Below are 15,845 nucleotides of genomic sequence, written 5' to 3' on the forward strand. Positions count from 1 at the left end.
TGAAGGGAAAAAAACAATTTATTTTCATCACCCACTTCATGTTAAATTTATTGCTGAATAAAACCCCAGTACAACATATGTGGGAAGATAGACATATATATATACCCTCTTAATTGGTGGGCTCAATTCAACAAACCTCTAGTTTGAACAAAGGAATTACACAAACAGCAATGGCGACAATGACCCGAGCACATGGAAGCAACATCGTGCTTTGGTCAGCCCATGTGAAGTTGACATTAGTACTACGAATTAGTAGGTCAATTTCTGTTCAGGAGCTCCTCGATCATCTGCAATGCAACTCTCTTCTCCTCATCCATCCCATCTCCACCTTGATCCGGCTCCTCCTCATGATCCATTTCGGATGTCCTTGCTGCGGGCATGGTTTTCTCGGGGGTCAGTACCTGTCCATTTTTATCTCCAAGCTCAAACATCATCACCCAATTCGCATCAGAACAAGACCCTGCACGTTTTTGCCAGACTCCAATGTGGGAATTCTGTGTGTCAAGCCTCAGGCAAGTGAGTGAAGGAGACGGGGATTTGCCGCACTTGCGTAGCTTTGCACTTAGGATTGCAGAAAGTGCAGTTGAAGAGGATGTAGAGTTGTCATTAACGTTCAGTTGATTTGCGACGATTGGGAAATTTGTTTTGGCATTAGGGCCACTCATCAAAATGGCTGCCTCGTCGTAGGCTCGTGCTGCCTCTTCTGCAGTCTCAAATGTCCCAAGCCACACCCTTCTTTTCCTACATCACATGCATGCAGAAAGAAGCTGATTCGATAATCGATATGCATTTTGTCACATAGAGCTAATAGTGCAATAATGATGGAATTGACATATAAACTAAGTTTTAGGTTAAACAAAATCAACTTAGATCAGTTTGAGATTGAATATGCAGTTGGAGTTCTTCTAATTAGCGCAAGTACCCCTCTAATTAATTCTATAGCCCAAATTACAAAAGGCCTGCAGAGAGACGTCCGCGTTTGCTATAGAATCGATCCAGTCAATATATATGTAATTAAGTCGCAGAAATGAATGATCAAACCCTATAATATTTGTATGTATACGTAGAACTAGTAGTACTTGCATGTTCACATGAGTATATATATCGATATATCGATCCGAGGATTCTCCGATTCCGATTTCTAAGAAGAAAGAAAAGAAAACAAAGTGAAAGAACTCATCATGTGAAGCTAGCAATTAAGCATGTGATCATATGGTAATTATAAAAATTATGAGAGAAAATATAGAGCAACTAGAGTTAGTCGAGAGAATACAGCAATGGATGGCGGATCTCAGAGACCCAAGAGCCCCAGTGGCGCTGCCTGACACCTCTGAACTTCTTTGTCTGTACCATGTTTGTTAAAGCCAATGGCTGTGAGAGAGAGAGAGATCGACGTAGAATTGTCGTAAAATGAAGAAGACGTGTACATATATATATTTAATAAGGTACATTTTACCTAAGCTGCCTGGGTACGTACGTACTATAATAATGTGGGTGTGTGGGGGGGGGGGGGGGGGGGGGGGGGGGGGGGGTTAAACAAACAATTACGGAGCTTAAGAAATTTATAACCAAATATTTAAGCTAAATAAGTGATAACCTGTAACTAGCAGTACTACTTGACAGCATGACTTAACTTTGTGGTCCATGGTAACATTAAATAATAATAGCCACAACGACGTACGTACGTGCACTGCCTACATACATACATGGCAGATTATGAAGTAGTACCCCATAAAGTTTCTCAACTGGCATATGTCAATATTGAAATAATTTTATGTAGTTAGTCTATATACAATCTCCAAATGGAGACTATTCATGCAAATTCATACAGTTATGTTTAAAAAAAATTTAAAATTAAATAATATATTTTTTTAAATGATGTTTTTTCCTCTTTTACCTCTATTTATTAATGGGACAGCACGCAGTCTTCCACTTAGGATTAGAAATAGAATTTCTCTTTTATGTAAGGCTGTTTATATGTACCATCACCCCTAGCTTGTCACTTATATTACTATAACAATGAAAATCTTGAATCAACATAATTAATTAATCATTTGCATATTATTATTATATATACGTGCTACCTATTAATTATCAATATGATCTATATGCATACCCGAAAGATCAATATTGAGTTTCATGATCACTATATATATATAGAGAGAGAGAGAGAGAAAGAGAGAGAGAGAGAGAGAGATTAATATCGATCGGTTTTAATTTCTTGTTATTTGAGTACTGGCATGCATGCACTATAACATCTTTATAGAATTTTTTAAGCCATTTTCAAAGCCGACTGTAAATTCTTCTATATATATGCTACCAATATATAATTAAGTGTTTATAGATAAGCTGGATATTATTATTGTTGGATGAGATTAGCTCATTGTCATAAATAATATTCTAGATGATATTTTGCAATCCGAGTATTATTTTCCTTTTAGCATTATATATATATATATATATATATATATATATATATCAACGGATCAATATAATTAGGTAATGCGATGGCTGACGGTCTTACATCTTAACTCAGTTTGAATATAAAAAATATTGTTTCATTTCATCTTTTATCATTATAACTTTTTAAATTTTCATACAAATTATAATAAACAATTTAACTTAATTTATTAAATTTTAAAATAATAATAATATTAAAAAATAACATTCTAGCAATATTTTAAACTAATTAATTTAAACTTTCATTATAAATTATTACATCTCAACTCACTTTCAAAACCGCTCCTACAGAACCAATGCCAAGAGTGTGGCTGTGGATCTGAATTAATCTTGCTGTCTCGCTTGTTTAAAAAGCTCACAATCTAATAGAGATTACAAGATAAATAATTGAAAGGGCGTCATGAGATCACGTCAGTATTCTGTACGAGCAATCATCAATTAATTCATGACGGTGGCAGCGTTATAAGTTAGTTCTCATCATGATCTTTGAAAGATCGATCGATGCTTTACTCTGTCCATGAGTACTGAAAATGGAAATCAATAATTCATACGTTAATAAATTAAATACCGAATATCATATATAAATATATCCTTCAGGATAGAAGTCAAGCAACTTTTGCTATGTTTTTTTTAATTATTATTTTTAATCGTAAATAGATTTCATTTTATTTAATAAAATCGAAATTATAACTGTGACTGATAAATATAAAGAAAAATCCAGATTACAAGTCAAACTACTCATCTGTTTGAGGTTTCTCCGCACACAAATTTCTGTGACGAACATTGTCTTAACTACTATAAGCTCTCTAATAATAAAACCTTTTGAGATTTCAATCTCGATTTGTCTAAAAATAAAACACTTTATAAAAACATAGAAAACCATCACCTAATCAACAAAGGAGGATAGGGTATCCAACGCCCATCTTGCAAAGGAGGAACGAGACAACCACCCACCATCCTCCAAAGAAGGACCGGGACAACCATTCCCATCCTCATTTGGAGGAGATGGATTCTCTTGCTATGAACAATAAGTCCAATAGCCTATTTCATTTTATTTTTACTTAACACAAACAACAGAACAGAAAATACATATATAAGAAATATTGAAAAACAGAACTAAAACAAAACAAAAACTTGAAATACGATGAAACCCTAAGCAAGGAGGTTGTAGTGGCACGTGAAGGACACGTGTCACGCTGGGAGTGTGCCGGACCGTCAATCCTAAAGCTACCAAATCGCTAACCCCAGAAACGTCGTGCATGGCGACAACAGAGCCCTCTGTGTGGTGGCGCGTGGAGGTCACGCGCGTACTTTGACCCGCGCTTATGGATAACGCACCACTCATTTTGGTGAAATCTTCAACAGATTAACAGATTGGCGGCTTAGGAACCCCACGGTGGGGCTTGTGGTGGTCGCTAGCTACCAAAAAACCTCAAAGCAGCACTTCTTCATGCTTTGACTGAAAAAAACAAAAAAACAAAAATAAAGGAACACAAACTAAAAAAGAAATAAACTGGAAAGATAGAGGTTCTAGGTTGGGAGAAGGGAGGGGGGAGGAGACAAAGCCCTCCCCCCCCCGGGGGGTAGTTTCGGTTTGGATGAGTTTCTAGAGAGAAGTCATAGGTTCTCTCTAAAAAGACTTTTGCTATTTCTTCTGAAAGTGTTTGAAAAAATAAGAATTTAATTTTGTTTGCTTGGATATTGTTTGTTGCCATAAATTTTAAGAAAGGTAATAATTTGAAAATGCAAAATATGAGTTCCTCTTATATTTTTAATAGTATTTTTTTTTATTTTGTAATTACATAGACAAATTTCCCATTCTCAAGCCAAGAAGACAAGAAAATTAAGTTATATGATTTTTAAGTATTGAAAACGATATGTTTAATTAGTTTTTGTCTGAATTTAAGAAATTCATGAACAAAGGATTTATAGACACAACTTTAATTAATTAGACTGATCTACAGAATTTATTGAACATTTATATCATAATCCGTGAGGATCGAAGGCAATGGATGGCCATAGAGTAGACGTACAACGAGATTCAAGTTTTATAATCACAAAATATTGTAGCTATATGAAGGAAAATTTGTTGAGTGGTACTTTTAAGTCGCGCATGCCGGTAAAAAAAGAAAAATTACGCTGTAATAAGTTATTATAGCGGAATTTGGTACGAAACTTCTGGATAAATATTTATATATATTCTTACATTAATTCTATAGGTTCGTGTATTGAAAACGGTGCAGTATTTCAAGTACGTACAATATTGCAGCAGTCATTTTTTTCCTACTTGAATTGAATCTTCTGATTAAGCTGGTACCACAACCGCTGGCTGTAGACGGCCCACGCATGCATCCATGCTTGCATCCTAGCTAAGCTACAACTTACTATATAGCCTTTTTTTTCTCGGTTTTCTGGATGACTATGATCCGGTTATGCTGTTTTTGCTAGTTAGGTTTCTTAAGTTGGCTTTTTATTAATTCAACAAATTAAAAGAAAAAAAAAAGTATTACAGATATAAAAAGATTATATAAAAATAAATTTATAAAATAATATGATTTCATGTGATGATCTATTATATATTCTTTACAATAAAAATAACTTTACATTCTAACTACTACTACATCAAGTCATATTATTTTTTAGATTTATTTTTATACAATCATTTTGCATCTAAAGTATTTCTAAGAAATAACCCAAACATACACTACATATATACAAAAAGAAGTATTATTTATTTATATTCAGAATAATGTTATATATAATTCTAAAATGTATAAGTTTTGTGTACTACTTTTAAAAAATAATGGCCGGGATTTATCATTATAAAACAGTATAATTTTTCATGTGGCCGGTCTCATATTTGTCAAATTTTTTTAAAGAAAATATACGAAATTTACGCACTTTAAAATTATATAAATAATTTTTCATAAATCAACACCATGAAGCTGTCTCACTCATGTCCTACGCAATGGCACTAACTAATTATTTCACAACTAATTAATTAAGTCGTCTTGATTATTATTGGTTCTATTTCAAAGCCCGGCCCTTTTTTCCCCTTTTGAAGAACAAACTCTAGTTTAGGCAAGTGCATGCTAGCTAGCGCAGGGAGCTCTCTCACCTTTTTAGGATTGAATCAAACCATTTGAAGAGTTTTGAAGTACCATCATTCAGGGGATGTTTGGACTTTGGAAATAATTTACATCTCATTTCATCTAATTTTCTTTCCAAAACATTATATAAATATAAACACTTCAAACTAATCATTATTACTTTTTCAAATTAATCATTACAAATTTTTCAAATTTTTAAACAAAAAATAAAAAAGAATTCAACTTTTTTAAATCTCAAAATAAAAATTATCTTAAAAAATTATATTATAACAATATTTTAAATTTATAATATTTTTATTCAATTTCTTCTCTCGCATTTTTCAAAATCTAATAAATATTTAACTCAAACTATTTCAATACTATTCACAAACCATCTTATAACTATTCACAAAATTTTCATCTCATCTCATTTTTCAAACATTATTTATTATTTTTGAAGTTTAGAAAGTGCTGCAAAAAGATAATTGTTATATTTATATTTATATATATATATATTTAAAGAGAACGGTACCTCAAATTTATTGATAGTCCTCACTTATGACAGAATTATTCTGTAGACTAATTTCAAAAGATAATTTACAGGAAAGAAAACGAGAGAACCGTCTAAAAACACAAAGAAACACCTCTAATGTTCAATTGAAAATTATCAAAATTTAAAAATAGTTCCGTCAACCCATAAGCCGGGCTGTAATAGCTGAAAATCGACCGTATGAGAATTTTATCAAAAATAGTAAAATCTCAATAATCATGTCAAAATTAAATACGTAATAAAAGAAATAATCTGCTAAAAATCTGGCTCAAATTGAGTTCAAAATCACTTCCTACACAGTAAATAAAATATTACCATAAAAGGTAAAAAATAATTAAAAATAGGAATTCAGATGGAAAATTAGTGAAATTTGGCCTCGAAAATGATGCAAACCGAGCATAGTTGGGTGCCCATGACGTGCACGCAGAAAAGAGTTTTCCGAATTTGGGTTGCGATTTTGATACTTGTAGCCAAAATTATGGCTAAAATACTGAAACGTGTCCAAAACTGTCCCAATCAAGAAAAGATCACGATTTTCTATCATCTTTGCACTGATCTGCCACCTCAAGGTACTTCAACGCAGTCAACGTGCAATCTGACAACTCAGCATCATCTAACTCGAATCCTCTTACATCATTTTGCTAAACTATAGTTCTGTACTAGACTAAAACTCTAGTTTGGATGAATTTATGCCATGAAATCTCTCATGATCCACTTGGTGCTATATATATTTTATGCCAGACAGAAAAGCTAGCATAAATCTACACCACCCAACCAAGAATATAAATTAGGGCCGGGAAATGAAGCTGTTATAATATTGTTTTTTCTGGTTCATTAGCTTAGTGCTACCTACCTATCAATTGATAAGAGCTTCACGCTCTCTTGGTACTGATCTGGGAAATGGCATTGGTAGAAAGGAACAAAGAATTATATTTATATGCGATTACTTCTTTCTTCTAATGGACAAGAAGACTGAAAGAATCCCTACTTTTGTTTGGTCATGATCTTTGCAGATGTTTAGGATCAATTATCATATATAGATTGGTTTGTATATGCATTGAACCAAGACTTCAACGGCATCATGTAACGTATCATATGGTAGGGATGCCTGGTTTGTATATGCATTGAACCAAGACTTCAACGGCATCATGTAACGTATCATATAGTAGGGATGCCGTAAAAGCAGATTTTGATTTCAGAGACTGGTTTGCGGTGCGTTTACCATTTAATTTCCGGTAAAATGAACTCTTTATAGAATCACAACTTTGAGTTTGTCGATCATGTACAAGTTCATATGCTGATAGTCCCTTTTTTTTCTTTTTTTTTTCATTCTTCTTTGAACTTCTCATCTCTGCATCTATAATACTGTTTAGTATAATCTTAAGTGAATTCATGAAGTCAGATTCCAACATGCATGGGACGAGATTTTTTTTGTAAGCACAGATAACCCCATCTGTCGTATGATCCTTTATGGTTTGGTGTTTTGGTTCTACATCATTGTAGCAGCAACTCTTACACACAAAGCTTAAGCCCAACCTATTTAAAAACAAAAACCAAAAAATCTTAAGCCCAGCTCACTTTCCATGATTGGACCACATTTTTATAAATGTTAATGGATAGAAAAATTATCAAATGGACTTATTTCTAAATAACTCATATCATATGGTAGTATTCTTAAAACTATAGAACATGAACCTAATTCCAAGTGTGTCGTGGTACTAGGGGATGACCAAATTTACTTTTAAGAGAGGTAAAATTTTAATTTTATTTAAGAGAGAATAAAATTTAATTATGGCAAAATAGACAATAAGAAAAACCCGCTAGTTATTTATGTTATGAGTAAATTGTATTTTCCAATCAAGTTATTTATGTTATGTCGTGTTTCTTTCTTTCCGGGGCACGACGTTCACTTTCACTCCCAAGACCGAAAATATAGTCAAAAAGGTGATGAACATAAGGACCCCATGATATTATCATGTCCGTCCAATTTGAAGTAGACATCAAAACAGTATTGTACGTGATTCCACCGAATGAAGCTTGCCTTTGAAGAATCTCTTCACAAATGGACGCTTCTTTTGCCAATAAGGTCATCATCTTCCTTTGGTTTATAGCTCCCACTGTTTGCCCACCCGCTTGGGTTGAAGCTGGATGCGTTGAAAGTTACATATCAGATTGGGGGAGGATGAAAATAGTGGTGGGTTGGGGTTTATCACATTGAGGATTTTAATTTAGCAAACATTAGGTAAACATGGTTGGAAGTTATTAAAGGAACCTAAATAACTTGCAATGCTGTTTAAGTAATTATGTGTCATTTTCAGCAAAAGTGGGAAGTTCTCCATCATTTATATGGAGGAGTGTGTGGGAAGCTAAAAGAGATTTTGAGAGAAGGGCTAAAATATGGCGTGGGGGGAAGGTAAGAAGATTTAAGAAATGGGGACAGAACATATCAACATACTGGTCATTTATGATATTGTGCAATTACCTGTTATTGAGTTTGGGGGACAACTTAGCAAGAGTTAAAGATTTAATAAGGCCTCAAATACAGTACACCTGATCTGAAAACTTGCTTAGAAATCATTTTAAGTATCTAAGGAAGCTGAAATGACTATCAGTTTACCTAAATGCAGGAAGTAATTAAGTCAAACTGATCTGGAAGCTTAATAAAGATTGAAGATTTGTTATGACATAGACACAGAGAAACAAAGTGACATGAAAGTCCCAAAACATTGAAAGAAAGCGATCAACAAGAATACAAGTGAACTGGCAAATAAAAGAAATATTTGAACAGAACAAGTTCAAGTCCTTTCACCTTTTTTTTCTTCCTATTATTAGGTCTTCTTGCCCGTTAAGTTCCTCTACTGGTAGTCTAGTTGTAGTTTTGAGCGGGTTTAATAACAGAATCTGGAGAAGCTTTACAAAGTGGGTAGGTTCCTAGCTCAACAGAGGAAGGATCCCCAACATAAGGTAGCTTTCCCAAGGGAACTCACTCTACTTAAAGGTTTTTGAGGTACTTACTCAAGTATGGGAGGGAAGATTACTCTACAAACGAAGACGGGGAGGGGATACCCCAGGGAAGGGGGGAACACGTTAAGTTGCCAGTTCCGATCGAAGGAATAGGGGACGGTGCTCGACCAACTAATCAGTTTGGGGAGAACTAATCTAGCTATTAGCTAAAGGTAGATTGCTTTCAAGCCCCAAAGAATAAATCAATCTTAGTTAGATATAGATATTGTTCACTTAAATCGCTTCTTCTTTGCTATTACAGATTTCAGCATTCATCTTTGCTTATATCGCATGTTCCTCTATCGATGGTTCGGGTCGGGTGTCCTTAAAAACACAAAAAGAGAAATTATTCATCCCCGCTACAAACAGAAACAGCCGTTGGCAAGAGAAATCAAACCCTTTATCATCCTTTATTTCATTAATATCATATGACCGGATGTTAATTATGTAAACTACATATACAGTGTGCAATCTCCAATCACATCACTAGGACCAGATGCAAGAGTTAAGTGAGCTTATTGAAGAAGATTTAAGGGTATGGAAGGAAGATGTAGTGAAGGAGCATGTCAGTAATGAGGAGTCTGCATTGATATGTAGTTTACCTATCAGCTTAGGCGGGGGAGAAGATAAGTTAATCTGGAATTGCAGTGAGACTGGGAAGTTCTCAGTTGGAAGTGCTTATTACTTGGCTAAAGAGGGGAAAGGGAAGCAAAGGGGAGAATGCTGGAAAATAGGAAAAAATGAAGAGAGGTGGGGGAAGATATGGAATTTAAATGCTCCATAGGAAATGTCATAAGGAGGGCAAATAATGATTCCTTATTAACTAAAGTATACATTTGAAGAGAAATGTTAGTAAAAACCCTTACTGTCCAATCTCTAGTTGAGAAGAAGAGACAGTTATACATGTACTATGGACATGTATAGCTTCCATCAATATTTGGGCAACTGCAAGTAGTAAGCTGGCCAAGTGGAAGTTAACGTTGCAGATTTTACAGAGTTATGGGACCAGTTATGCAGCACCATAGATAAAGAACAGTTAGAAGAAACAGCTTCTATTTTAAGAGGGATCCGGCATAAAAGAAATAAAGTGGAATTTGATAGACTGGTTTTAGCTGAGAAAGCTTGTAATGACCATTCATACTTATTTATGAATGAATGTTATCTTTGTTTAAAAAAAAAAAAAAAAAGAGATTAATTATGTGATGCACATGTAAAAATTAAGTGTTATAAGGTGCATGAGAGAATATGTCTTAAATCCACGTAAACAACTGAAATTAGCAACCAAAGATTCAAGGTCAACAAGAAGCTCAAAACTTGCAAAGAACTCTCTTTCGTTCTTTAAATCATATAACATCAGATTAACATCAGCTACTCAAGCCTTTAGAGTTGTTGCTTGAAATTGGTTTCCATTGATTTAAGGTGTGATTCTATACTAATTTCTTTTTTCTTTTCTTTTTTTTTTTTTGGGGGGGGGGGGGGGGTAGGTTTGGGGTGTGGGTGTGAATCTTTTGCTCTTTTCATAGTTTGTTGACTATGCTGCACTTGATAATGTGGGTGTTTCTTGTGCTTGTATTTGGAGAATATAGGTCAAAATTGGAACTTTGGAAGCTATTAGGAGATTTTGATGGAATGCATTTATAGAACCATATATGAGCAATAAAGTGATTTTAAGAGTTAGCATCATGAAGTTTTTTGTCTTGGGTGTTGGAAAAAAACTATACCAGGTAAATTAATGAGGAAGGTAGGGGAGAAATTGATGAAAATCAAGTACTGAGTTAATTTCAAGCCTGAAGATACACCAAAGTCCAAACTCGTGGCAAACCATAAAACAGATTTAAAGACTAAAAATCATCACATGGATAGATTTGGTCTTTAGAAATTAGTACTATAGATCATGTGAAACTACAAAATTTATTATTGCAACCCAAATTATCTTAGCTTAAAATTACTAGCACATATCCAACAAAAGATGGTATATCACCAATTTGATATAGATATATATAAGATTGTAATTAAATATGGTACTAGTCCTTAGGATGGAATTGAGATCAGTAACTCTATATTCAAAGTAGACAATAAATTCAGATTGGGCATAAATTAATCTGTGTTCAACTTGTGATGAATACTTTCTCTTCCCTCTCCCCTCTATTTTTCATGAAACATTCTGCAGTAAATCTGAGTTTATGGTGCATCATGATGGTGTGAATTAATGGGTTGAGCTAGCTTTAGCTGGTTTTAAGAGATTAATATGTTGATTTTGCACTCGATGGTGTGAATTAATGGGTTGAGTGAGATATTTATAGTTTCAACCTTATACTTTACTGATTCAAGTAATTAAGCATAAGTTATGTAGCGAAACATAGTTAGTGGTCAAAAGCTAGAATTGTATAGGCAATTAAGTCCAAGTTGTAGGTAAGTATTCAGATAACTTTTGTTGTGCCTTACTGATCTGAGTGTATTGGGAATAAGTCTTTGCAAGAGCATAAAGTTTCTTAATGGTTTTGTGACAGGAACATGCAAAGCTGCTGAGCCCTAGCTATAAAGTTGGTAAAAAGATGACAGATATCTTGCTATAAATATTAAATGGCAACAAGACAGAGATCGTATCAATTGATATAATCTCAAATCAAGAGTTCACTGAGGTGATTTGAGTGGTTCAACATGGAACCTTGCTTAATTAATATTTGTTTATATATTTATTGTCATTGTCGTAGGTGTCAATCAAAGACAAATTTGTAGCACATACATTTGGGTTGAAGATTTCGACCCACTTAATTAATTATTAAGTAAATATAAATTCATTTCTTCTTTTTGTCTCTAGGATGAATGCAAGCGACTACGCCAAAGCATAAAGTGTGGACTTATCAGCTTACTGTGGTGATTATATCATGCCCTATCTCCAACTTAATGTTTTTTTTTTAACATTAAGCATCTAAACTGTCCATTTACTGACAAAATTGGTCGTATGTAGGGAGATATTCAGGAGAAAGCAATGGAACTTCGATTATGGAATTTTGTCATGCTATGATCATCAACCTCAACCATCTCCTCAAACTCATCAAAAGTCCTCCGTGACAGATTATGTAAATGGGAAAGCTATTTTATAATTGTTTCCCTTTACATTTTTCCTTACTTTGTTTTTATATTTTTTTGTGTGTTTTGGTATTTTCTTTACTTGGATGGAACTCACCAAAGGAGAGACAGTGAAAATCATTCATACTGATCAGAAATCTGGGTTTCAAAGAAAGGAATCTGAATTTGGATTCCAAATAAAGCTAGCTAGCTAGGTGTAACCAAAAAGCAACTTTGGTCGGAACCTTGGATTTCCAAATACACTTCAAAGGAAACTGATTGACACAATGACACGTCAGCACTTTATAATAAGAGCTGACAGAAAGAATTGAATTTCCAGCGTGTTTCCACAACATTCTGTCCTCTCCACCCTGCACCATTTTAATGTCATACAGTCTACTGAAAAAATAAATAATAATCAGCACTTCCCAATCATGAACATCTCTAAAAAAATATCACATTCCATTGAGGAATATTATTGGAAAAAGATACAGAATCAGCAATAGTGGCATCCTTGTCTCTTGCCATTCTAAATAGGGAAGGAAAAACATTCTTGAGAGTCAATTTCCCACACCAAAGATCATGCCAAAAGCGAATCCTATCTCCTCCTCCAACCTTAAAGGAAACATGTTTAGCAAAATCCCTCCAACCATTCCATATGTACTTCCACAAGCCCACATCAACACACTTCTAACTTCATTAGAACACCAACACCCCCGCACCCTCCCATATTTAACATCAATAAAAAATTTCCATAACACATCCCTCTCAAATTGATATCTCCAAATCCACTTTCCAAGAAGAGGTTTTATTAAAAAGCCTCAAATTATGGATCCCCAAATCCCCACAAGTAACTGATGAGCAGACTTTATCCCAATTTACTAGATGGAACTTCTTCTCATCACCAAGACCACCCCACAAAAAACTATGAAAGATTCTTTCAATTCTACAAGCCACCCCAACGGGCAAAGGGAAGAGGGATAGAAAAGGAAAAGGATTGAGTTTTTTCTAAATTGAACCATGAAAAAAGAAAAGGATTATCAAGTACACGGTCGATGAAGAGTTGCTTTGATTTTGAAGCTCTTAGCTTAAAATAATGTTGCTACATTGCCGCTTTAATTCACGTTCAGTTTCCTTGTCTTTTTGTTTCTGTAATAACAGTTGGATTATAGAAATTTGTATCCTTCTATAAATAGAAAACATTAAGTTATATGTTTGGTTAGATTTATCATTCTATAATCAAATATTTTTAACTTTTTAACAGTGTCAAAAGGGAATGTTTGATTGCATAATTATCTATTTTTTGGCTGCTCATCCTTTATCTTAATACTGTTGACAAGTGTCACTTGCTTCTTCAAGGATGAAAGTTTCATCTAGCTAGCTTCCCTCTTAGCTCATTAGCAGATGAATGTGCAGAATACTTTGGGACTGATAATGGAGAGAAAATGGCCAATGAAGTTGGGAACTACTTCGCTCTTGCAACTGTTTTTCCTTCTAGTAAGGTTTGAATGACAATTTGATTGATTTGATTACAAAACCAGTGATTGACAACTGAAAAAAAATGACTCGGGGAAAAAGGGAAGCTAATGAATTAATGGATGGGAATAAAGTTGGAGTGCTGCTGAACTCACCGGCCCAGCTACTGCTGGGAGCTACCGTTAATTATAGGGTTTTATTTATTTATTTATTTTTTTTGTCTTTTCATACATGTATTTTTTAACACTTTTAAATATTTAAAAAATAATAATTATAATATTATTAAAAAATAATTTCTTAATCATTAAGTAAAAAAAAATTTAAAAAAGCAAAACGGTAGAGTTGAGTGATAAAATCGAGAGGGAAGAGTAGTATTATCCATAAAGTTGGCAACATTTGGCATTGATAGGTAGAATTTGGCAGAATAATTTCGTGGTATTTATTTTTTCACTTCCATCATGCCATCGTTAAAAGTTCTCAGGTTTTCAATTGTTGTACTGGTTGAAATGAATTCAGTGCCATTCCTGCAATTGGGATTTGCAAAACCTAATTATCAAATTCTTTAGAGATCTATAATTTATGGTGGCTTTGATTCGGTTAATTGCAAGAAGGTGTTCAGCCTTTGGGAGGTTGGAAGTATAATCTTTGTCAAGGATAGACTGTAGGTTTTATATATATATATATATATATATGAGGTTGACACTTTTAAGAGCATAAAATCAATTCCACCTTGAGAAAAACATTGATTCCAAACCTACAAATGAAAACTAAGAAAAAGATGGTTTGAATGCCAAGCTCTGCAAATGCATCCCAAGCTGTGCTGTCAAGGCATAATTCAAGTTCGTCTGTGACAAATTACCCTGTTTTTCTTCCCCAAGTGAGGCCATGGCCCCGAACCAGACAACTAATAGTAATAGTAGGTGGCCAATGCGTTAAAAGCCACCACTGTTCGCTTTGAATTCCCCCATGCTTTCGGTTCCAAAATCATAACCATTTGTTTATTAGTCAGTCTAACATAGGATTGTTTGTATTGATTTTAAAATACATTATAAGTATTCCACAGTTACATTATACATACACAAGCATATAGGCATTTTATGCATAAATTGAAAGAGCAAACCGCATTAAAGTTTCTACTTGACCTAAACGTACGGTCTCATTAAGAACATAAACTAAAAAAACAGAGTATCTATGAGGATCCTCAGCAGATAAAGAGGAGCAAGCATTGTGTTTTATACTTTTATATATATAGAGAACCTAAAATTGTATTTGCCAATCAAGTTATTTCCGTTGAGTTATGTCGTGTTTCTTTCCGGAGCACGTTATTCACTGCAAGGCCGAAAATATAGTAAAAATGGTGAACGTAAGGACCCCATGATATTATCATGTTCGTCCAATTTGAAGTAGACAACACTACGGTATTGTACGTGATTCGCGTTCCGCCGAATGAAGCTTGAAAAGTTTGCCAATTTCACATTGACAATTACGCCGTTAATTCAATCGAGTTGATAAAGATGCAACCATTCATTTTCACATTGTACAGTATATAGTCGTTGCATATAATAAACAAAAACATTATTACTTGCCTCTGAAGATCAATCTCTTCGCAAATGGACGCTTCTTTTGCCAATAAGGTCTTGATCATGATCTTCCTTTGGTTAATAGCTCTCACTTTTTGCCCATCGGCCACTTGGGTTGAAGCTGGATGCAGCAAAGAACAGAACAGAGCTCTGTTGGAGATCAGAAACTCTACACATGGTCTAGCATTCGACGATTTTGACGGGAGTCATTGTTGTCATTCACGTCATAGTATCTGGTGTGACAAAGATGGGAAAGTTACCGGTATCGTTCTAAACATGAACCACATGAAGGTGCCGTCAATCACATGGTCTCCGAATGTGACTTTCTTCACATTATTCAATGAACTGGAGGTTCTTGATCTTAGCAGCATGAGCATAGGAGGAGAGCTTCAAGGTGAGAACCCTAACCCCATTTTGTCCATCCTGAACAAATTTGAGTAAAAAGGTTAACTCACCATAACCATATGCTACGTATTCATTATAAAATGAGTGAAATACATCTTGCGGAATGTATATTGACTGCTATGATTATACTATATATATATATAACAACTTTCTTAGTTGATGATCATCCTGTTTCGGGTCTTATGTTTTGATTGCTATATGTCTTTATTA

The 15,845-nt window shown here is 34.2% G+C and overlaps 1 protein-coding gene across 1 annotated transcript; it reads right to left on the reverse strand.

Moving 5' to 3' along the window:
* LOC121245801 (ethylene-responsive transcription factor WIN1-like) lies at nt 1-1,399 on the reverse strand. The gene is made up of 2 exons (XM_041143670.1): nt 1,274-1,399; nt 1-741 (listed from the first exon to the last, which is right to left on the reverse strand). Exons 1-2 carry the CDS (start codon nt 1,351-1,353, stop codon nt 258-260), a joined length of 564 nt encoding a protein of 187 aa, XP_040999604.1. The 5' UTR covers nt 1,354-1,399; the 3' UTR covers nt 1-257.
* Nucleotides 1,400-15,845: the final 14,446 nt, after the last annotated feature.

This window comes from Juglans microcarpa x Juglans regia, chromosome 1S, assembly GCF_004785595.1.
Source record: "Juglans microcarpa x Juglans regia isolate MS1-56 chromosome 1S, Jm3101_v1.0, whole genome shotgun sequence".
Lineage (NCBI taxonomy): Eukaryota > Viridiplantae > Streptophyta > Magnoliopsida > Fagales > Juglandaceae > Juglans > Juglans microcarpa x Juglans regia.

Bases quoted from the DNA above. Each gene is read 5' to 3' on its own strand.
- LOC121245801 (XM_041143670.1), bottom strand. From the start codon at position 1,353: ATGGTACAGACAAAGAAGTTCAGAGGTGTCAGGCAGCGCCACTGGGGC. The intron at 742-1,273 runs GTATTCTCTCGA...CATGTGATGTAG, and splicing joins GAGATCCGCCATCCATTGCT to GAAAAGAAGGGTGTGGCTTG.